Source organism: Etheostoma cragini, chromosome 9, assembly GCF_013103735.1.
Source record: "Etheostoma cragini isolate CJK2018 chromosome 9, CSU_Ecrag_1.0, whole genome shotgun sequence".
Classification (NCBI taxonomy): Eukaryota; Metazoa; Chordata; class Actinopteri; order Perciformes; family Percidae; genus Etheostoma; species Etheostoma cragini.
In genome coordinates, this window is record NC_048415.1 from 18697148 (window position 1) to 18721188 (window position 24041).

Here is a 24041-nt window from a genome sequence, read left to right on the forward strand (position 1 = left end):
GGGTTAAGATAATTTCTTGGGGTTGTCAGATTGTTGGGGAGGAACAAAAAATGAAAAAGCATATTCTAGAATGGGGAATGTTTTTTACATTACTGTGTGAGTTTGGCACATTTAATGTGTTATATTCAGAGCTGTAAAACACGAGTTCTTGAAACACAGAAATGGGTCCAAAGGCAGGTCGGGGGACACACACACAAATGCATCAAAAATCCATGAAGCCTTGATGACACTGTACAAGGCCAGGGGCTAGCTGGATTATTTATTTGTTTACATGTATCAATCAGAGCATTCACAAAAAAAGAAAAAAAAAAACTCTAAATCAGCAGGGTGAGGCGTGTAGATACCAGTTTGCAACACTTACCTCATTAATTTAGGGGGTCACGACTGGAAAAGGTTGAGAACCACTGTAAATAATGCCTCACGCATGTCTGATGTGATCAGTATAATTCAGTACATTCAGAGTTAGCTGGGCCACATTCAGCCATTTTTGATCACTTTACCACAAAATCAACTGCGTGTATTGTTAGACCAGCACAAGGAACGTATACCGGGACGTAAGGAGCTGGATGTTTATATTCAGTGGCTTTGAAAAGTCATGTAAAAGCCTAACCCATTAATATATACGTTAAACAGATAATTCAATTAGATTTATAGGTTAACATAATTCAAAGCTGTGCAAAATTATCTTCCCCACATAATCAAATTGTCGCATCAGGAATCTATTTCTTCTTATCATTGACATAGTTACAGCCGAGAACAGCGTGGCTCAAGTGTTCAATTAGTTTATTCCTGTAGCATTTAATCATACACCCGGATTACTGTAAAAACACATTAAACTCCACCAGACACCAGTCATACAGTAATTCTGTCACTGGTTATCAAAGACATCCCAACGACTATATGTTGCCTGGCAACAAAAACGGTCTCCAAAAATAGGTGAACAAAACGTAACACTGGAACCATTTTGGAAACAATACTAGTTATGGTCACTGCAACTACCGTAGTCTAAAGGCTCTTGGTGCATTGCGTGTTATGCCGGGTTATGCCGTTCAGGCATCCTAAACCATTTAACTGTGAGAGCTTGCGGTATTGTAAAGATCTTTGGAGTAAAACAATGGCTAGAAAAAGGCTCATTTCTGGGGGAAAATGGCACAGAAAAACGGCCGGAGCCTTTAATACCGCAACTCTAAAGTGAGCAAGTCAACAATTTGAGCTTAAGTTGTTTCAAAACAAAAAAAGTGGTTTTGAAGAAGATTTAGAAACTTCTGCCTGTTTGCCTCTATAAGCCTTTATTGTGTAGGCGTGACTTAGTTACGGTAACTGGCAGTCAAACAGGCTTCTTAAGAACACAAACAGTCGGTCCTGCCAAGACTATCGCTTCAGATGCGGAGGTGTGGCAGCCAGGATTATCTCTATAGTGATACTTACTGGAACAAAGGAAAACATACAATCCCGTTTTGAAAGTTTTCTTTTCTCATTGGTTGCCCTTCTTCAGCTGAGGCACTTTTGGTGTGTGAGACCCATTACAGTGTCTGTGCTTGCCTTTTGTTTTTAACCTTCTTGTCATGTGTTCCCAACCTGCTTAACTCCTCTCCTCCATCTCTGCTCTGTCACTTCCTTTATTGGCATCACAATATATGATAAAAATCTTTGCCCCTCTTTTTTTTTTTTTTTTTTTTCAGCATTCTGTCCTCCTTTTAACTCCATGTCTTGACGCTTTAACAGGACCTCCTACAGCTGTTGTAGTGTCAGCCGTGGGTGTCCTACGCCCTGCTGGGGTTGGGGGGCGGCTTGCCTTCGTAGCCGTAGAGGAAAGTGGCTGCGATGACCAAAACAGCCCCCATGAAGAACACACTGTGGACGACAGCAGACAGCAGTCAGCTCGAGAAATTGGGATTATGAGAAAGAAAAGTAAGACACAAGAAAATATACAGGCGAGAGACAGTGGCTGCTTCCTCTACCTAGTGGGGTCGAAGTCCTGCAGCCAGAAGTACGATATAAGAGTTGACAGGATGATTGAGAGCGATGTAGCAAAGCCCTTGAGAATGTTGTCTGCATACTTGATGACCGCTGCTATGACCAGACCACCCAGCGCCTGGAGAAACAACAAACACACGGACACAGATGGACAAAGGCATGACCTGAACGGGCCGGCAGGGAGTCTGATCCATGAAATGAGTCCGATACCATCAGAGGCTTGGTCATATTATATACATATTGAATCACTGTCAATGGAGTGAGCGTTACCTGCAGTGCTACGACAATCCAGGTGACGGTGTTGTACCCCTGGAACATTCCTGACTCCCTCACCCTCTCTCCATCGTAGCTCAGCATCCCAAAGAGGCCAAACACCAGGCCAAACATCCCTGCAAACACACACACACACACACACACACACGATCTGTCCACAGGTTTCATCCCGAAGTCTGATAAAACCATAACAATTCAGTTAAAAAGAAACATTCAGATGGTACCAAGACAACTGTGTGTTCAGACAGAATGCAAGGTGCATTTTGGTTTAGCGTGTTTTAGTAAATGGTTCAGTCGTTGCACCACAAATAGAAAAGGTCTGGCACATAGACGCAAAACCACAAGTTGTCAATTTACACCTCGGTTTTGTACAGATTCAACAAACAATACATAAATTGTTAATTAGTGAGCTTTAAAAAGGACTCGAAGTAGGTTTTTATTTCCTAAGAACAGAGGCAGGCTAGCGGTTTCCCCGTTTTCAGTTTTTATGTGAGGAAGCTAAGCTAGCGTTAACCCTCTCCTGGCTCTAGCTTCAGATCTAGTGGTCAAAAATAAAATAGGAATCAATCTTCTCATCTAACTCTCGGCAAGAAAGCAAATTTCATAAAGCATAATTCCCAAAAATATCGAACTACTCCTTTAATATCTTGGCACAGCATGTAATCCAACTATGCTGCTTTTCTCCCTCACATTCCTAATGAGGCTGTAACAAGTTTTTTTTTTCATTTTCCATTAAAAGGTGCAGCAGATAAGCCTTATGAAACTAGCTTTCTGTCATATTTGCCGAAACTGACCCTATGTTCAAGTAGTACTTCATGAAGCAGGTCTCTTAAAAAATATTCTGAGTCGAACTACATGTTCAAGTAGAATTACATGAAGCAGGTAATAAAAAATCCAGCTCCTCTGACACCACCTACTCCCTGTAGTGCAATTTGCAAAAATCCACCGCTCCCTTTTCAGATGCACCAATCAGGGCCAGAGGAGGTGTCCAACCTCATGTCAATCACTGCTCATGTACACGCATTTCATAGCGTTCTTTCCTCCCCCTTCTCTGTGTATGACCTGGAGATGGGTCCCGTCCTGTAGAAATGTCTGATACATCGCTTGTCAAATGACTTTAATTAGTTCATACAAACTAGGCTAATCAACTAATGGTTTCAGCACTAATTTATAGCTACTGGCAAAAACAACAAAAACAACAACAACAAAAAAGAGATGCACAGGATTTTCTTTACTGCTCTTGATGCAGATCTAGGCTCCAACATATAATGCAGGTGAAAAGCTCCAAGCTCACACCAAGAATCGCAGGAGACTTAACACACGCCTCACACGCTCCAGGGTAAAAATAAACTAGACAGGAACATTCATCTTAACAGAAATATATCGGAGGTAAAAAGCACAGCTTGCACTCTGCGCAGGGAAGAAAGGAAACTGCACACACAAGAGCTCGCTTCAGAAACATGTAGGTAGCATTTTTTTTTCTTCTTCAAACATCTCACATCATCTCTGTTGATCAACATCCATTGATTAGATGTCATGAACTTACATGTCATGTGTAAGAACAGCTGGTATAGTGGCCTGGACTAATTCAACTCATTATTTAATACTGACCTAGCTGAATGTTGCGGACCCAGACGCTCTGCTTGCTCTCCTTTAGGATCTTCTCAAAGTAGACACCGGCGAACCCACTGGAGAAGCACGCCACCAGAACCGCCGCCACACCGACAAACTGGGAGCCTGCAGAGAGGGCCTCCTGCTCAGGGGCCGCTGCAGACTCAGAGGGCCACTGCAAACACAAGAGAAACATTTCTAAAAACTATCTTGAGCGAAAAAGCCCAATCTTGACATTGGACATAGTTTGACAAATAAAGGTTAATTTACAAGATTTTACTTTGACATTTACTTTTGGTTGTCCTCAGCAGAAAATTATTATGTAGGCTAACCTACTGCTAGCTTAACATTTAAAGGACACATGTGAGAGTGGTATCAATTTTCTTATCCCTTGTGTTGTCTTCGGGTCAAATTTGACCCATTTTTCAAAATTTCTATACCAGAAATGGGTTTCCTTTTAACTACCTACATTTAAAATTAAATTACCCAAGAATAACATGGATGATTCCACACATCGCGGTTTGCAAGTACCAAATAATAGGATCTCTACGTTCATTGACTGTTTTATAGAAAAACAATTAGCATTTAAAAACAACAAAAACAACAACAGACTGAACATTGACATTTAACCTTCTGTAATTATCAGAGTCTAATTAATTCGTAATTTCTGCTTATTTTTTTTTTAACTCAAGAATTAGGTAAAATTTCCTATAAATCAGGTTTATTGACCATGAATTACAACCATGTAGTAAATGTAAAACTAGTAATAAGTTGGTGTTAGTGGTGTTTATACATGGTAGTGTAGAGAAGCGTTAAACGTAAAAAAAAAGAGCCAAAAACATTGAAAAGAGACAAAAGTGTTGATAAAAGAGACAAAGAAAGTGTTCATTTTCCAGATAACAAGTACATGGTCGAATGGAAGACAACACAAGGGTTTATTTAGTTTTTGGCAAGAATGTGAATGAGAATATTTCCGTAAATGTCAGAAAAGTTCTGCAAAAGGAAACAGCCCTACGCTACCGGTAAAAAGTTTGGGGTCACTTACATATTTCCATACCACTCTATTATAGAAAAACTACCAGCTGATCTGGGTGGCTGGCTGAACTTTAATGCAATATCTACATTGCCCATTATCTGCAAGCATTCATCCAATGTTCAAAAGGCACATTCTGGCACTTACTGATCCAAAATTATTTTAAAAAACTAACTAGAAAAACATTGGTGAACCCTTTTGCAATTATGTAAGCACATAATGTAATCTAAAAACTGCTGGTTAAAAATACAATGCAACTGATCTCAGCGTGTGTAGTGTATGTACAGCGGCTGTGTGGTTCTGTCCAAGAGTATAAGCAGTTCCTATCATACAACATTGTGTATCCAATGAATGAAAAATCCATGTGTCAATGAAATATTTACAACTATGTACTTAGTAAGGCTGGAACTCTCTGTAATGATTAACAACCACATAGTCTCTGAAGCCAGATGCTGGGTACCTGAAATTCATATAAAGGCATCTTCACAGCTTTGCAAAGTTGTAAAAGTGCGAGTTCCTGCGTTATGCGCTGTAAGCAGGAAAATGGGTAATGCAACAACAACGACAAAAAAAGAAATTTGGTTCTGCAAAGTAAGAAAGGTATTGGATCTACTGCACTTTTTCTTAGGATGAAACCACAAAATATCAAAACGAGTCAGTCATCCTTAATCAAGATTATTTCAATAAGAAAAATAATTCTTGGAAAAAGATGCTGTTTGCCTACTACGTCTCTACCTCCTCCAGGCGCAAAAAAACCCTGCTGTGTGAGAAGTAACAGCGTAACCCTTTCAAATGAACAGTGAAACTAACAAGCTGCATTCATTCAAAACCGGCCAATGATTCCTTAGCATGCAGTCAGTTATGTGTGTGTAGTGATGTATCACAGGCTGTGTGGTGTGATGATCGGTTTGTTTGAGCCTTTGGGAGGTGTCTTTCAGAAGTCACTGTCACATCCCCCGCACAGTTAAATGTCTCCACCTGTCCGATCCTGTCGATTTTTTAAGGTGCATCTTCATGTCCTCCTGCTCCATTGTGCTCAGCCAGCATTAAGATCACATCCGGTGGAATACTAACTGACTGGCATTGTCTTTGTTTTACGAAGGAGGTGGCGGAGGTGGTGATAGCAAAACAGTCTTTCTTTTCATGACACTTTATCATTCATTAGCACATCCCTAGTAACCACTGGTGGCCAATATTTATTCAGTGTTCCAGTTCTGGCCTCATTATTTCTGTTTTATTTATTTATCTAACCTTTTTATAAATCCACATGTCTCCCACTGAGATTCTTTTCGTTAGCTAACCACCAGAAAAAAGTTAAGATTACACAATTAATTAAAACTGAAAAAAATGACACACTTTCAATACGCAACTGAGTAAATACTTAATTAAACAAAGTGACACCTACAGAATTGGCCACATTCTCTTTAAAAGCACTAACGCAATGTATTTACTAAAGTCTTTTGATATGATTCTATACTGGCATAAAACCTAAGGGCAAGAGGTAGAGGAATGTGGTGAGATTAGGCCAGATACTAAACCTACTTGTACTAGTGCCTAGTCCAAAATTTACAAGAGGCTAAACATGGTGACAAAATATCCAAAGCAACTACCTAGAGCCCTTGTTTCCGATACCAATGTTTGGCTTTATTCCACCAATATTGCATAACCCAAATATTTTCAGTTTCCAATGACCAGCATGTCCTCACATTTGAAAGGCTGGAGCTAGAGAATGTGTGGGGATCTTGGACGTGATGTGTGGATAAAGACTGCATACATTGAAGGAAAAGTTGTAGCTCTTTTAGAGGATGCATAGCTTACTAAATCTTATTTTCAGTCCCGGCAGAGATTTGTCAGTTTACCCATTGATTCACCATTTGACACGTCCCTCAAGCCATGCGTTTCTCAAAGGAAAGATGTCATCTCTTTGCTGAGATTAACTCCCTACGTCTAGTTTCCTTACACTCCTTTAAAGCACTTTGGGAAACGGATAGGGTGGGGATTTATGAGAAACTCCGGGAGGTTTCCCTTGATAAATTACACAAACTCAACTATACGCGCAAAACATGGATCGATCCAGTGCAAAACTGTACCGCACCCACCTCAAGAAGGTTAGGCTCTCTAAAATCTATAAAGATGTGGACCTACCTTGCGACAGGTGTTGCTAAGCACCTTCGAGGCATGTACTGGTCTTGCCCCGCTTTACATTCCTTATGGGGGGAAATATTTAGATCATAGTCGAAGGTTACTGGAAAACCCACAGAACGAGATTGGGGGAAAAAAAAATGACCCTCACCAACAATTTATTGATGCCTTCTGTTCTGCTTTGGACTTGACAAAGATGTACAGATAGCCACTGTTTTCTTAGAAACATGACATGCAAGACTTAACCTCTGCTTTCTTATCTTACACATCACACTCTACTGTCATTTCCCTGATCGTTTGTTTAAATAACTCAACACACACATCCATTATAAGATTTACTGGAACCTCTGGTTTTTCAAAGTTATAAAGCTCCACAAGAGATCGCGTGTGTAAGCTCGATCTGTCAGGCAGGAGAGGGAGAGCGTCTGACAGGGCAGAAAGAAACCTGTCTGTCTTTCAAAGTCTTGTAAACGAATTATACCATGTATATTAGATCTGTTAGTCTTTCTCTATCATAGGCGCCGATTTATGTTTTCCTTCCGTGGGTGCACGCCCTTTACATAAAAAGTAGGCTAGTCAAAAAATGTTTGCATTCAAAAAAACTTTGGAAATGGAAAGCGGCCAACACACACGCCTATTAACTTGATAGTAAAGCTGTAAAGTAGGCAATCTTTTAATTTAGGACAGCACCCCTTCTCCCAAATACAGATAGGATTGGAGATGAGAAGTGGCCGCGATCAGCGCTCACACGCTCCACTAAGCACCAACTGCAACGTTTAATTTTAAATGAACAAGCCACTTTGAAATGTTGCTGTTTTCATGAATACAAAAGTTGGGTGACCCTCCCACCTAGACTAAAAAACATTGGGTTACCCTCCCCTCAACAAAAAATAAAAAGACATGACCCTCCCCTATTTTCCTCCGGTGATCCATTTTATAAATACTGAATGACATAACTTACATAACTGTATAATAAACAGATTTCCTTGAGGGGAATGCGGCTATCAAAAGTGTGTAGATCAATCCTTTTGGGCATAATAGCAGGAGGGGCAATTTTAATAGGCTATTCTAAAACTGGTATGTGACAATGGTTTAACTGGGCTTAGGGCCGTGACTGTGCGTGTATAGATCATAAATGTATAATAAAACCGTGTAGATTCGAACAACTTCATAAACCAGTGACTTGGTATGGATGGGCAGTGAGGCTTTGGATATCATCAATTATGTAATTTGTCTAAAAACAATACAACTGAGATAGTCTATTAACAAAAGTCCTCATAAATCCACCAGAGTTTAGAATGCCAACACAAAGAAAGCGGAAGGTGACAGATGTCTGGCCCGAAAATGAGGGTCAGGGCAACAATCTCTGAAATGAAACATCGTCATATAGACTACTATTTTACAGACCAAATGTAATTGTATTGTCAATTCGTTCTATTGGGAAAATAAACAGAGTTTGGAAAAAAAAAAGGACCAGTAACCATCGTAAGGCTGCATCATTACTCTGGGGCAAAAAAGCCTTAGTTAATACCAACATATTTACATGGACTTTTCACATGATTATTAGTGGAATAAAAAGGCTCTGTTCATCTACACAAAGAGGATGTTCTGTGGCATGTTTCTAGATGACGGTGAAATAATGCGATTGCCATTTCTACAAGTAGTATACAGACAAGAAGCTGTACTGGACCTGCACGAGAGCCACTCCAGCCATAAGAATCAGCAATGAGAGCCACTGGTAGACGCCCAGCCTGCGACCCAGCATGGACACCGAGAACAGAGCCGTGGTCAGGATCTTCAGCTGGTACGTCACCTGATGAAGACAAAGTAGGTAAACTATAAACAATCCACGAACATCAATGTGCTAATTGCCAAATGGCTCAGAAAGACAAAGCAGGTCCTGTGTGAGTCACGCTGCGAGTCATTCAGATTCCCCACAGTCTGTTTAAACCCCGCCCTCCCTCTGCTGTACCTGGTAGGTGGCTGCATCCAGGTTGGACAAGGCCACGTACAGCAGGTTGTTCTGCAGCGTGTAGATCCCAGAGGGAATCGCCAACTTCAGCGTTTCTATGGGTTTGTGGGCAATTTCCTGACGCAGGAGGCTGTTCAGAGCTCGCATGCTGTAATCTAACGAATGAAAACAAACATGTTAGACCGTTAGACAGTTATTCATTCATTTTATACTTAAGTCTATCAGCTCTTTTTACATTTCTTTGATTGGACTGTTTTGGATTCAAATCATTATTTTGCTAGACTCCATGGTAGGCAAAGTTGTTAAGCAGCTGCTTCTGTTTAGACAACTTTGGATTATATTTTCAATGTTCAAAGTATAAAGAAAAGATTTTTTTTATTACCAAAACGTGGCTACTGGACCCACACTAACACTATATATAGTAAATTCTGTAATGACAGAATCCCAAACAAATTTCGATATTTGATAATTTACATCATTTACTAAGCAAAAATGACAATCATAAGAAGGTTACAGCTTCACAAACTGGTTTGTGGAGTTTTTCTAGTTTTTTTCCTCTCTGCTTTATAGCAATGTTGATTTCACTGAAATTATTAGTTAGACAAACAATCAATTAAAAGATATCATCATGGGCTCTAGGAAATTGTAATGGCCTTTTTTCACAACTGTTTGACCTTTATTAGACCTCACAATTTATCAATAAAAACGCTATTATAGATTTTTATAATAAAATTAAAATATAGGGCTACTGTGGCATTATTTTCTACTAATGATTATGATAACAGACGTTGCGTTCAGGTGCACTCACTGTGCTCCTTGAAGACAAGCAGCACACAGGTGATGATCTTCATGAGCTCGGCCACCACCACCGCCGAGGAGGCCAGGTACCGCGGGCCCTCGGCCTGCAGGGTGCGGGAGTACCGCATGGTGAGCACCAGCGACGTGGTCTGGAACACCAGCACGCCCAGAGAGAGGTATTTCAGCCGGGGAGAGGCCATGGCCAATGGTCGGTGTAAACCTGGACCGAGAAATGGTAAAAAGGACGATATAAAAGATACGGTCCAAGTAGTTAGAAATGTAAGTATTGTTGGGAGGTGAGTACAGAACCACAGTGAGGAGTAGAAGAAGACTTTTAGAAACAAAAAGAGGTTTTTACTCACAGAGAAAACACTGGAGAGAGGAAGCCGCTGACAGAGAGTGGCTCTCACCTTTCTGCCTTGCCTTCAATTGCGCTTTAAAAGCAACTTCACAAAAGTATATTTGTCTCTACATAGAACAACCTCTTCATTGGTATTTAAACCCCGGGTCGTGTCTGTTTTCAGCAGCTCTCTTTGTCAGGCAGAAAGACCAGGTACTGGAGGCTCAACCCAGCTGTCAAAACAGCAGCCCTTCAGGTCTTGGCGTCCATTGACCCACACTGGACATCAACCGTCTGCTGATAACTAGCTACACGTTATCTTCTCAGGGTGTCCACGCCGACAGTCCCATTGTCATTACGGTTTAACTATCCGCCAGAAGAAAGAGGAAATTATACCGAAAAACGCTACAGATGAAATCAAATCTCAAGCATATAAACTGTATGGTAAGTGAAATCCTAAAACCTTGAATGACTTCCGTGTACACGTTTCTTCCTCGTCTTTTTGTCAAAGCGCCCTATGCGACCCAGCGCCATCTGCTGGACTGGCAAAAGACTGCAGTACTCGCATTTCTTTAAAGCTGTAAAATGAAGTGTGAATTGGTGACCAATAGGTACTTCCATTCCAGAAGCACTAATAATATGAAAAATTACACATGAATGGCCAAAGTCACACCAAATAAATAATTTTGAATGAAAACAGTTTATTAAACATCCAGTAGCAAGTATAGTAGTTTTGTTTGTTTGTATTATTTGGATCCCCATTAGCTTTAGCATAAGCTAAAAGCTGTTCTTCCTGGGGTCCTACAATCTGTTCTTTGACAATGCTCTTTATGACATTACAATCTACACACAGACATAACATTTGAAAAATACATATCTTAATTACATCTTAAAGTTGACGCAATTCATAAAAAAATAAAATAAAACATACTACTCCAAGTAGATAAATCCATTTTAAGAAATAAGGTGACAAAAGCCCTGTAACAAACTAATTTGATATTAAATATTGAATTCCTTTGAAGTAAGTATGTCTAAAGTAATTTTTTAAAACCATACTGAGAGTTTTGTCTGATAGTGTTTGGGGGAGAATTCCATTCACACATTGCTCTGCACCTGACTGAACGTTGATTTGATTTAATTTTCACTTTGAAATAAAGCTACTTCCTACCGCATGCCTCATTGGATAATGATGTGTATCAATACTAAAGGATACTTTTGTATGTAAAGTAAAATGTGTTTTGTTTGTTAAAACATTATGTAAAAAAACAAACATTAGCGAACACACAAATCTATTTTTAACTTTAAACCATTAGAGTCTTCCATGCATTTTATCAACATTGATATATCCCACACGAGAGAGCCACAAGTGCAGCTTTATTCTGAATCATTTGTAGTTTTTTACATTAATTACTGAAGTGCTGTACCACACCACTGAGAAGTAATCCAGATGTGAAAACACCAAAGCCTGAAGGACTTGTTTAACTATCTGAGGTGTCAAGATGTTTGCACACCTTTTAGTAACTGACAAGGCGTTGCCCATTTTAGTTACCAGTTTCTGAATGTGTTTGTCTTTGTCACAATCTATTGTCAATCATCATGTCAACACCCAAAAGTTTAGCCTCTTCCCTTTGCTCTACAGAAGTTTCCTCTACACTAAGTTCAAGTTTCAGTTTGGAACGTAAAGAAAAATGAGTTTGAACCACTACACTAGTAGTTTTAGAGAATCAGTTTGTTACTCCTGATCCAGTTTACCACTGACTGTAGCTCTCTCTGTAGTTCAGTATTTAGATCACCGATATCACTTTCTGATAAACATATAGTCGAATCATCAGCAAACATTGAAATGCTCGCTTTATCTAAAACAGATGGTAAATCATTAGTTAAGATTATATAGAGGAGTGGTCCAAGACAACTTCCTTGAGGCACTCCATGTTCCACAAGCCTTACCTTTGAAAAATGTCCATTAAAGTAAGCAAATTGTCTTCTATCAGTCAAACAATTTTCCATCCATAATAATGCGGTTTGGGAAAAACCATAATATTCCAGTTTTTTTACAGTAAGTTGTGGTCAATTATATTATATGCTGCAGTAAAATCAAGCATCACAACACCTATTATTTTTCTCTCCTCCATATCCATGAACCAGTTATCAACCATCTGTAGGCATGCTGAAAAACTGTAATTAAATTGTAATTTAAAAAAATAAGACTGAATCTGTTCATAAACAATGCTTTCCAAAAATTGGTAATAAGCTTATTGGTCTGCTGTTTGATCCAGAGAAAGGCAGTTTCTTATTCTTTGGCACAACTGTACATATCTTCCATGTTTGCAGACATATGTTTTCCATAAAACACATACTAATTATATAAGCAATAGTAGGAGTAATGATTGAATCTATTGGCTTAAGCAACTTATATTCATCACCAGGTGGTTTGTTTTTACAATTCATAAGAGGTAATTCAACTTTCCAAACACTGACGCTCTTAAATTTAAAACTACATGTTTTACCTTACATATTATTTATCAATGTTTTTAACAAATCTGTCTTGTGTAGCTGTGTTGTAGTTTTAAGATTTCTATTATTTATGAAATAATCGAGACAATTTGCTATATCACTTGGTTTAGTAAGAAAATTACCTTCATTTTCTAAATAAGCTGGAGTTGATTTATTTCCTCTTTAGCAATTATTCAAAGTGTTCCGTAATTGTTTACTATCATGTTTTATTTCTGTAATTTTGTTGTTATAGTACAATTTCTTCTTCTTCCCGTTTAAGTTAGTTACACAATTTCTAAGTTTACACTATGTATGTCAGTCCGATTTGAAAGTAGATATGCTTGCTGCTTGTTTAACCAGATCTCTTTCTTAAATGTTTTGCCAAGACATGTTTCTTGTTTCTGTACTAATGTATTTTTACTTTTATAAATTAGTATTCTTAATAACCTTAACACAGTACTGTAGAACATTGTCCATGATATTAACAGTGCTGAGAGGGCAAGGCTGAACCACTAACCAAAACATATTGAATTTTTAACTTTGTTAATATGTTACATTTACTTTGCACCAAGCGTGCATTTTAAAATCTCACTGCATGCAATTATTTAACACTACGACTAATCACAACAACACACTGGGTGAAGTATCCACAGCCCCATACACTTAGCTACCAGTGGAGCTAACTGGTCGATTAAACTGCCGTCATCTGTTTAGCTCGCCTCTGGCCCCGCCTACGTCAGATACACTGATGTGATTGGCGCAGCTCGGCTAAAAACATCAACTGTCCATCTGTTTGCATTGAACACTCATGTGTGTCATTTTAATTTTCCTTGTGAAACCATTATAAAACTATTTCAACCAGCACTGTCTCTGACTTGTGGACAAATACACAGTTAAAAAAAAAAAAGACAAGCGCAAAGTCTATGAAGATCTGGGCTTTATTTCAGTAAACAGATTTGGTTGATCGTTTAGTATTTTGACAACAGACAACTTATTTTTTCATCAGTTTTTAGTTCTTCTACCTTATACAAACATGGCAAACACTACTTCATATGGCATGTATTTTATAGGCTATTTGGTTAACAAAGGAAAGTACAATACAAAAAAAAATATATACAGAAATAGACACATGGTCGGGCATATTAATGGGAACTGACATGCTCAATTCTTAATAAAAATGCTGACTGACACGGTACCTCAATGAGCAGTACATGCGTTTTTTGAAACTGCAAAGACATCACAGGTACATAGAAAAAGACCCTGAAGTGGCAGGTACTGGGAGTATTGGTGAATAATTGGGTTTGCTCACACAAATACTGTAAACAAAAACATTTCTTGGTATTGAATGTGTGTGCTGTGTGTCTAACCTCATTCTTTTATAGATCACAACATTAACCAAATCAAAGACAACAACTGATATAAATTTGGACATGATGTACATTTTTGGTAGAAAAAATTTATTTGGTCTTAGAGACACTGATGTTCTTTTTTTGAAGTTTCAAAAATAACAGTAACAAATACAGTGAATGATTGTCTGTGTTTACAGAGCAGTCACACAAAGCTACGTTCAACAACATATTTAAGAAGGAAGACAAAATACTTTATCATACCGTACTCACCTCCAGACTTGGTTTATGAATCATTACAATTAAAAAGGTGCAGAGATAAACTGATTGTAGTTAAGCAAAAGGCAAAACTGGTTAAATGATTTTGGAAGAGAAAACATTTAGCAAGGAGGCAGTTTAAAGGTCTAAACATGCGCCTCTGTAACATTCAGGATCATTCAAGAAGTGCGAACAGAATTCATATAAAAACAGAAACAGCCATTTTAAAATGTCAACATGTCTTTGCCAAATTGAGCTCAGTAATAACAAGCAGAATGTGCTGTAAATCGTCCATTTCATCAAACAACATTCTAAAACTAATGGATGTTTTTGCATAAAGTTTGTAAAGCTTAATTAATCCCTCAACAATTCACGACATATAGTGGCACCATCTGTGGCAAAACGTGATGTAACTACATCCCCATTAACTCGGATTTGGTTTTCATTCAAACCAAACTTTTGTATTTCGGTAAGAGTAACTGCCTTCAATACATACACTCTTCTCACTGCACCTCCAGCATGCAAAGAAAAACTGCATTTATTGAAACTTCTGTGGGTTTGATTAATGAAAAACCACTAATATCTAATAACTGTAATCAATGCAGTAAATACATATTTAAGTTGTTAGCACAAGTGTAGAGCCATTTAGTAACAAGATGCGTCTGTGTGCATTTATACATAATCTGTAATTCACACAATGTTGTCTTTCTAGTCACGCAACAGCATTTTATAAAAATCCCCCTTTAGCACATAAAAAACAGAACAAAGCATGAATAAAAAAACAACAAGGCAACAACTAGGTAGTTTTGCTGAATTAAACCATCAACTGAATGTAATCCATCGTATTTAAAAAGTAGAGTGAATGGTTGCAACGACAAGTTAGTATTGGGAGGCTTATCACATTAAACAACAGCTAAGGATAGCATAGAGCAGAGCGAAATGACAATGTCCTACAGAACAGACAATATCGATGCAGAATGTCTTTCGTCGTGTCATAGAGTCCCTCTCAACAGTCTGTTGTTCTGATACAAAACCAGCCGGCCGCCATCTGGTCGGCACTTCCTCATTGATCCCTCAATTAACAGTTTGTGTTTGGGTGCCGAAGGCCGAAAAGAAAAAAGTCCTGACTTTGCCAACAGAGAGCAGAGGATGCTCGGCTGGGATGGCAGAACGACATGAAAACTGCTTGTTTTTTGGTAATGAGAACTTTTGATATCTAGCTGATACTACACAATGACGTTTTAGAAACTGTACAAACATCTTAAGCATCTTAAGTGCAAAGAGGAGAAAAAAGCATGAAAGGGGAGGTGACTGATTATTATAATGAAGAACAAAGAAAGAATTAACAAGACGTGAGAAAAGCACTGTATGAGTTACTATGTGTTGTTATTCAACAACACAGAACTCCAAAGTCAGTCTGTTTATGCTTTCCTCGAGCCGGCCTACGCAAAAACCTGCATGTTGCCGTGCTGGGGCTGTTGAGAGGCCTGCTGCACCTGTTGCGACTGCAGCTGCACCTGCTCTGGAATGTGTGTGTGATGTGAAGACGGCAGTGCGTGGTGGGGGTTCCCCCGTGGGGTGGGACTGGTGGTGACGTCCGACCAGTCAGAGTTGGAGTGTGGCGAAGAGGACGACCAAGGGTCTGGGGACTCGGGTGAAGGGGTGAGATATGGGTGCTCGCTGGGTGGGTGGGCAGAGTGGCCGGGGGTGGTGCCCTCTGAGCTAGTGGTGGTGTAACTGTGCTGGGAGGGGGGAGTGGGGTACTTATCCACAGGGCTCTGCATGGGTGGATAGGAGGGAAGCGGTCGAGACTGGCCCTCAATCCCCCCGTGGCTGTGGGGGTGCTGCAGGGCGTGGGAAAGCCCGTGCGCCATGCTCATCTGCTCAGGCACCTTATACATCATACCCTGGGAGCATCGGAGGTGGCCTGGCCCCTGCTGAGAGTGACCCTGATTCTGGTTCTGCCCCTGGGACTGCGTGACCTGTACCTGCCCTGGCTGAGGTTGCTTCAGCATGGCCTGGCCTCTTCCAGGGGGCATCATCTGAAACGTGACGATGGGCGGCAGCTGCTCTCTGCTCATGGTTACATTCATGGGAGTCAGCATCGGGCCTTGGTTGTGGTGTTGGCCCATGCCGGGATGAGAACCCCCCATCTGGTGCGACACGAGGCCCAACATGTGGCCGCTGTAGCCGTGCTTGGTCATGCCCACCCAGCTCTGCTGCTGTCCCAGCATGTGGCTGACGGGGGGCAGCATTGGTCGGGAGGTGGGGCTGCTCAGGAGGGGAGGGGAGTTTGCTGTGGTGGAGGCAGCGCTGGACACGTCGCCTGTGTACGAGTGTGGTGATTCCAGGGAGTCAACTGGTGACATGGTGACAGAGCTCTCTGGAAGTCCTCCTGCTGCCTTGACGCCATTTGCGTTCCCTCCGCCTGTACCTCCTCCACTTCCTCCTCCCACTCCAGCACTCACACCCGGCCCCTCTCCTCCAGCGGGCTTCTTTCTTCTCTTTGCCTTCATGTCTTTTATCTCCTTAGCTCCACCGCCAACACCTCCCACCTTCGCGCCACCTCCACCCCTCCTACTCTTCTTGCCCTGCGGCCCGGGGCGCATGCCGATGTAGCCTCCTCCGTTGGCCCCACACATAATGGAGGAGTTTCCTCCTCCGCCCATGTGGTTAGGCCCATTGTGTGGACTGTGAACCAAATTATACTGGTCCAGCAGACGCACTATGTCATGATGCATGCGTTCTTGAGCGGTATCGCGGGGCAGCCGATCCAGGTGATCGGTGATGTCACGGTTGGAGTAGTGGTCAAGGAGAACCTGAGCTGCCTCAAAGCTGCCTTCTCTGGCTGCAAGAAACAGGGGGGTCTCCTCCTGAAGGAAACACAGCAAGCAGCCAGTTTTAATACACAAAAAGATCTGTTTTGAGTGGATTCTCAATTTAACCTGTGCAATAAAATTAATAAAATTAAATAAATCTCTGAACAAAAGTCTGATGAATTCATTTTATTTAGATTGAATAAAACGTTATACATTTGTTCATCAGCACAGAAACGAAAGAGCAATAGATAGAAATAGCGGAAATTAAAACACAACAACAAACCTTATTGTCTTGCATGTCTCGGTTGGCTCCATTCTTTAAAAGCACAAGAGTGGCCTCCACATTATTAACCGCGGCTGCCCAGTGCAGAGCGGATTTGCCTAAAATGTTGGGAAGGTGACAAAAGACAAAGAAGCACATCCACGGTTAACCAGAATGAAATCATTTCAATCTAGTTTTTTTTGTTACCTCACATTCTATTCATGACTATTTTTTGTGGCTAATCAAAGTTCTTCAAGTTTTAAATGTTACTATTGTACTAGATTTTTAAAGGACTGCATCAAGCATTACAGTGTTGTCACGGTTTCCTACCCTTAAAGGGGCTCTAAGCAATGTTGGGTGACGTTACTTCTTTTTGACGTTTTGGAGTATTTTCAAACAAAACAAGACCAGCTCGCCCCTCCCTCCTCATCCCGTCCCCTTCCTTCTGTGCTTCCGCGCACTAACTTCCCCAACCCCCACTCCTAAATCCTTCCTGTTGGTTATTGGCTGGAACACTGTTTGTGTATGGTTAGTGGTGCAGGTGGGCACAGTTTGTTTTGGTTGCCGTTTGTAGACCCGGGGCTGTCTATAGAGACCGTGGTTTTTTACAGCGTGATCTGGTGACAGGCTGCTAGTGAATAGTGAGGAGATGTTTTCTGCATGTGACAAAAACTGTTGTAGCCTAAAACATGCGTGACATTGCTTAGAACACCTTTAACACACAATTTGCATGGATGGATCTAATTAGCTTGTCCTGCTTACCCACTAGCATGCTTCTTCATGGTAAGACTGCAGTTTCAATATGAGCTATATTGTAATCCAAATACCTACGTGCATGAAATGCTCACACCAGACCTACAGTACAAAAAAGAGACATTCCACGGGAATAGTAAATATGTGAAAAGTTGGCTGACCATGGTCGTCTACAGCATTGATGTCAGCATGGCAGTGGATCAGCTCTTCCACCATGCCCTCCACAGCTAGCCTGGCTGCTAGGACCAGTGGAGTGGTGCCGTCATTCATTCGGGCATCCAATTCTGTTGCACGATTACGGATCAGAATCTGAGAGAAGACAAAGATACATGAGATATGAAGAAAAAAACATGACAGATAATAGGGATGCAGATTTCACAATTACCTGTTCATAGGAATTACCTTTGTTTACGATTACAGTTACATTAATAACTACAACGGTAGATTTGTTTTGGCTGACCTATTTTAAACTCACCTCAATTTTTTAACCAATTATGATCAAACAAATGTCTCACCTGGAAGACTCCCTGGGCATCGGCTGCCACGGCAGCGTGCAGCGGAGTTCTGCCCATGTTGTCATGAGCGTTGGGATCAGCTCCAGCGTCCAGCAGTCTCTTAGCAGCATCAGCCCTGGCGTAGCGGGCAGCCAGGTGGAGCGCCGTTTCCCCGGTACGATCAGTCTGAGCCATTAAAGAAGCACCCTGAGCGATAAGGTCTGAAATGACACTTGGTCCTGGTTCATCTCCTCCACTCTCTTCCTCCTCTTCTCCGTGCAGGCTGCAGTCCGGCCCTCCACCATTACGCAGCGATGCTAACATCAGTGGGGTAAAGCCATCTGAGAGAAAATACAGTCATTATTATAGAAGTTCTTAAAAAAAAGTTATCAGATCGGGAAGTTTGAAAATACATATTTCTCACCAGGTCCCTTGACGTTTACATCCAGACAGTCAGCATCCAGGTCGGCCTGTGGGGGAGTCAGCGAGATGTCAGCAGCCTTACGGTGCTGCAGGGTCCACTCTCTCCGGTCAACACCTCCATCCATAGGGATGGGCAGCAAGGGTTTGTCTTCAGTCTATAAAAAAAAAAAAAAAAAAAAATAATAAAAAAAAAAGCAGCTTGAAACAACAATTACGACAACCTAAAAAAAAGTTCCAAACATCCCTTACCCAATTTACTTTAAAACTAGTCCAATCCATTAGCTTCACTTCCACCATTCCGTTTTCTTTTACAATTCACTTACTCTTGGTTTCTTGGATGGGACCTCGTCATCCAGCCATCTCTGACTCTGACCTCCATCAATCATGGCTCCATCATGGGTCTTGAAATTCCTGATATGATAAGATAGACAGATAGATAGATTGATATTTATTGATCCCAAAAAAATGGGAAATTACAGTGTTTCAGCAGCACACAAAATATACATACATACAATATACATGAAATATATACTATATATATAATATACTGATACTTCGTATTGCTCACGTCCCTGAGATCAACTGAGAAACCTTAGATTTCCCTTTTCACTCTGGTATGAATTCTCACCCAGTAGTTGTTTTCATTTATCTTGTTTTAAATTATCTCTAACACAAGCTGTTTGTTCTGTATATCCACTCACTTCATGTCAAAGTCATCCTGTCCGACAGGCTCTCTCCTTTTATCATTCTTAGTGGCCATGAAGCCATCAGGCAGCCACAGGATGCCATGTTTGTGCTTCCTCTTGGCTGCTAGCATCCCAAGCACCAGGATAAGCAGAATAATAACCACTGCCACTCCAACCAGGATAAGGAGCAACGGTGGAGGAGGGGGAACTGTAGGGTCACCTGAAAAAAAAAAAAAATCTTAATACCTGTTGTTTTGTATTCATTTGATTTTGGTTTTTGCATAAACAAACTAAATTTAAACAGGGTAAATTCCATTAACTGTTGAATGACAGGCCTACTTACTGTCAACAGATACCAGAGGGTAAGGCAGTTCAGCCTTGATGTGTGCTGCTGCAATAAATGATGCAGCCTCATTAGTGCTGGAGAAACAGTCGACAGAGCTCTGGGAACATTCACGGTTATCGAGTTCCAGGTGCACCACAGATCTGCGCAGACAAACGTTTAAATATACAAAGACTGTTAATGACAAACAGTTAATTTGTTTCCTTTCTGCTACTGAGAATTATACGATTGCTTGAATGAAGAGAAATTATGTAAGGAACCCAAACATGAACAATCCTTACCCAATGACCTCCCTGTCCAGCTCCCGCTTGCTCCTCCTCCTCTGTAAATGTCGTCCCTGGTCCTCCTCCACTACCCCATAGTAAGCATACACCATTGGTTTCTTATTTTCATCCAGCTTCACCTGCACGTTGGTGTGCAGCAGGGCTCCTAGGGAGCGCAAGAAACCCCTTAAGTCTCCAAGCAGCTCCTCAGGCTGCAGCCGGACCACAATGACCAGCGTGCCTTCCACTACTTTGGCTGGAATGTCATCTGAGCAGTCCAGGCCGTCCCAGCCACAGGCCTCTGTGTAGCAGCTCTGGTCACAGATGCCATTCCCAAAGTGGTCTGCACAGTACTTGTCATATCTGAAAATACACAGACCAAAGAGGGTGTCTGTTTAGTGATTTGGCTTCAAAATGCTTTGGACTTTATATACCTAACTGAAACAGCAATTACACAAATAAAGAGAAGGGTGTCACATACTTGCAGGACGGTGGGGTCTCCTGGCACTCAAAGCTGTCAAAGAGGCACCCTGGGTTGTCACACTCCTTGTCACAATGTCCATTCTTAAAGAGATCCCAGCAGGGAACACTGGCGGTGCAGTTAACCCAAGGCTTCTCCCAGTTGAGCGAGCAGTCTCCTCCATCCCACTCACATTCATGGTTGTTGCACTGAGCGTCACACACTTCATCCCCAGAATTCTTCTCACACTGCACATAGGGGCAGGTAGGAGTGCGTGGTGTGAGTAGTTTGTTCTCACAGGTTCGTCCGGAGAAGTACATGGGGCAGCGGCAGCTGTACTGGTACTGGTTGAATGGGTCTCTGATGCAGGTGCCTCCATTTTGGCAGCGCCATGGACACCTCTGTTCGTTCTCACAGTGTGGTCCACTGAAGCCTGGCTGGCACTGGCAGTACAGGTGGCCTGGTGACTCCACACAGCGCCCACCATTCTGGCAACGTAGCTTCCTACAATTGTAGTGTTCTATTTCGCCACAGTTGAACCCAGTAAAGCCCTATAAAACATAACATGTTGTTGAAATGTGATAGTAATATGGTTATTTTAAAAGTTAGACTTGGCTACACATTTGTAAAGGGACAATAAAACTTGGCAGCTGACGTTTAGTGAAGAAATCTATTATAACTAATATACATCTAGGTTTTACAAATCTGCTGCTACTATACCTGAGCCATGGTGTGGCCCTCTGAAGCATGCATGAGAATAAGAGAGGGAGCAAGATGTTAATGCAGAGAAAAACAAGCATTTAGTTTGAAGAGATTGGTATTCTAATCTGAGAGCAAAAGAAAGGAAACACTGAGGTAGTCATGTCAGCCACCCTTCTCTGAGTATATCTACATACAATCAATGACAGATTAATGAAATAGATCCAATATCCTCTTAGGACTAAGGTGATAATTAAGCATCACAAATGCACCATGCAACACCATTTTATACACTAAAATGCTGTGTTCTGTTGAAGATTTGATTGAATTTTGGTGATTGTTAACATTTTAAATATAAAAAATGTTAATTACACATTTAACATAAGCTATGTTCCTTATTAACTTAAGTTGACATTCACAGTTCGATAGCCAAGTCTGGAGGGATGTGCGGTAGCAAATAGCAAACATAAGAATATGTCAAGAAAATGGAGGAACATTACTGGTATGGATTGGGGTTTGTTGTGTTAATAAATTGGAACACAATATCTGACAGCCCTGTCAACGCAAGTGTTTTGAATTCTTGTACAACGTGCCAGCTGCCAATAATTTTCACACTAATTTGCATCCAGTTCACACTTAACTTTGTGGCTTATGAGCACAGATCAAGACAGAACCCCCCCAAAATATGCATATGCATGCCAATAGTTATGTGAAAGATAGACGAGCCCAGCACTGTCAATAAAGACTTTGATGTAAAAACACGAACGTATAGCTTGACATGATTAAGAGGAATGAGAGCACAGAACCTGTTTGCACTGAGAAATGAATAGAAAAAGTGTTATACAGGAAGCAAACATAAATGAGTAAAATCCATTGACACCATGTTTCTGTTTCTTATGATGCCAGAAAAAGGAGTGACATTTGAGAAACTTACAGGAACACAGGAGCAGGTGTAGCCATGTACTGAACTCATGTTCATAGAGCAGACAGCACCGTTGTGGCACGGCTTAGACACACACAGATCCACCATGGACTCACAATGACGACCTGGAAATGAATACCAAAACATTCACATTATTGAAACCCTTAAGACAAAAACATGAATGCCTTGTTAGTTTTCTAACATATAAAAAGACCAAAGATAGATAGACAGATAGAAAGATAGATATATACTTTATTTGTCATTCTCACAACACGAGAGGATCAAGAGAACAAAATAAGAACTCCGGTCTTGGTGCCGACCAACTACTTTAGTGATTAATAAATAGATAGAAACATTTTCACACCGGGTTCTATGAACATACAAATCATCTGTTTTTTAATTCACGTTTGCTGAACTTTATGGACATTAATACAAAATAAAAAAACATTCAAAACTGCACAATTTTTTGTTTAAAGTTAAAGAAAATAATTTACTTTGTAACATACGTGCACACGCTGACTTATTGGGACTTTAGCTTATTTACCGTATCCCCCAGAGTTAGACAAGTCCATACATACCCTTCTCATGCGTTTGATGTAACTCAGTCTGACTGCCCCGGCATTAGCTTATTCTAGCAAAGATCCTGCAGGTAACTAGTTTCTATACTATTCAGTATGGTGCTGTTATGATGTACCTTTTGAGCGGCTAATACAAACATACCCGTGTATCCCAGGCGACAGCGACACTGGTAATCGTTGACCTGCTGCACACAGTCCAGGCTGCCGGGGGCTTGGCAGGGGCCAGACCGGCATTCATTGAGATCCCCCTCACAGTGTTCTCCAACGAAGCCTGGAGGGCAGGAGCATGTGTAACGGCCCACACCGTCAATACACTGTCCTCCATTCAGACAGCGAGGTTCAGAGGAGCCAAGCTTGGGGGCGCAGTCATCCACGTTCACCTCGCACTGGAGCCCTACAGAGCAGTGAACAGACAGATATCACTGTTTCAAATCAAGTAAAGCTAAAATGAATGCTTAAATGGGCCGTTTTAATCGTGCTGTCTGTATACGTATGCAATATGCAGACTAACCATGTGTTCCGGGTGGGCAGGCGCAGGTGAAGCGGTTAATGAGGTTGATACAAGTTCCTCCGTGGAGACACGGCCTGGAATGGCATTCATCAACATCATACTCACAGTTCACCCCCTGGTAGCCTGCTTTACACTGGAGCAATGAAACAAGACACAGAGGTTAGCTCATTGTGTGCTGTTGGGAAATTGCTGCTAGTTTGATATAAACATCTAACTTGTAACATAAAAGCTTTAAAAACATACAAATCGTGCACACATGCACCAGCAACAAACATGTAGAGCTGAGAATATACTTACTATACACTCGTATGTGCCCTGATAGTCCTTGCATGTAGCCCCGTTGCGACAAGGGTTTGACTGGCACTCATCGACCATCTCTTCACAGTAGCTGCCCGTATATCCTGGCTGGCACTCACACCGGTGGGAATTGCCCACATTTACACACCGACCGGCGTTCTTACACACATTTTCCACATCCACACCTAGAGTAATTTAGTAAAGAAGGATCATATAGTGAAAAACAATATGAAGATGTGCAATTATTGTTTATTTTGAAAGGTATGGTCTGATAAAACTGTGGGCAGG

General features: G+C 41.1%; 2 protein-coding genes across 2 annotated transcripts in view; both read right to left on the reverse strand.

The window, feature by feature from the left end:
• Positions 1-1556: 1556 nt before the first annotated feature.
• Positions 1557-10656, reverse strand: slc35a3a (solute carrier family 35 member A3a). The gene is made up of 8 exons (XM_034882587.1): positions 10169-10656; positions 9817-10026; positions 9009-9163; positions 8727-8849; positions 3862-4036; positions 2248-2366; positions 1962-2095; positions 1557-1854 (listed from the first exon to the last, which is right to left on the reverse strand). Exons 2-8 carry the CDS (start codon positions 10004-10006, stop codon positions 1764-1766), a joined length of 987 nt encoding a protein of 328 aa, XP_034738478.1. The 5' UTR covers positions 10007-10026; positions 10169-10656; the 3' UTR covers positions 1557-1763.
• A 2902-nt stretch (positions 10657-13558) lies between these two features.
• notch2 (notch receptor 2) overlaps positions 13559-24041 on the reverse strand; it is a 46767-nt gene continuing 36284 nt past the window's right edge. Inside the window, 15 exon segments of the mRNA XM_034882586.1 lie at positions 13559-15807; positions 15809-17116; positions 17346-17443; positions 18239-18386; positions 18593-18912; positions 18996-19149; positions 19318-19405; positions 19696-19900; positions 20024-20166; positions 20305-20649; positions 20768-21297; positions 22380-22492; positions 23088-23339; positions 23457-23589; positions 23754-23938. Coding sequence (XP_034738477.1) covers positions 15634-15807; positions 15809-17116; positions 17346-17443; positions 18239-18386; positions 18593-18912; positions 18996-19149; positions 19318-19405; positions 19696-19900; positions 20024-20166; positions 20305-20649; positions 20768-21297; positions 22380-22492; positions 23088-23339; positions 23457-23589; positions 23754-23938 — 4196 coding nt within the window. The 3' untranslated portion in view covers positions 13559-15633.

Coding starts and splice junctions, on each gene's coding strand:
- slc35a3a (XM_034882587.1), bottom strand. CDS start 10,006: ATGGCCTCTCCCCGGCTGAAATACCTCTCTCTGGGCGTGCTGGTGTTC. Junction 4,037..8,726: donor CTGGAGTGGCTCTCGTGCAG/GTCCAGTACAGC, acceptor TTGTGTTTGCAG/TGGCCCTCTGAGTCTGCAGC. Junction 1,855..1,961: donor CAGGACTTCGACCCCACTAG/GTAGAGGAAGCA, acceptor TGTCGTCCACAG/TGTGTTCTTCATGGGGGCTG.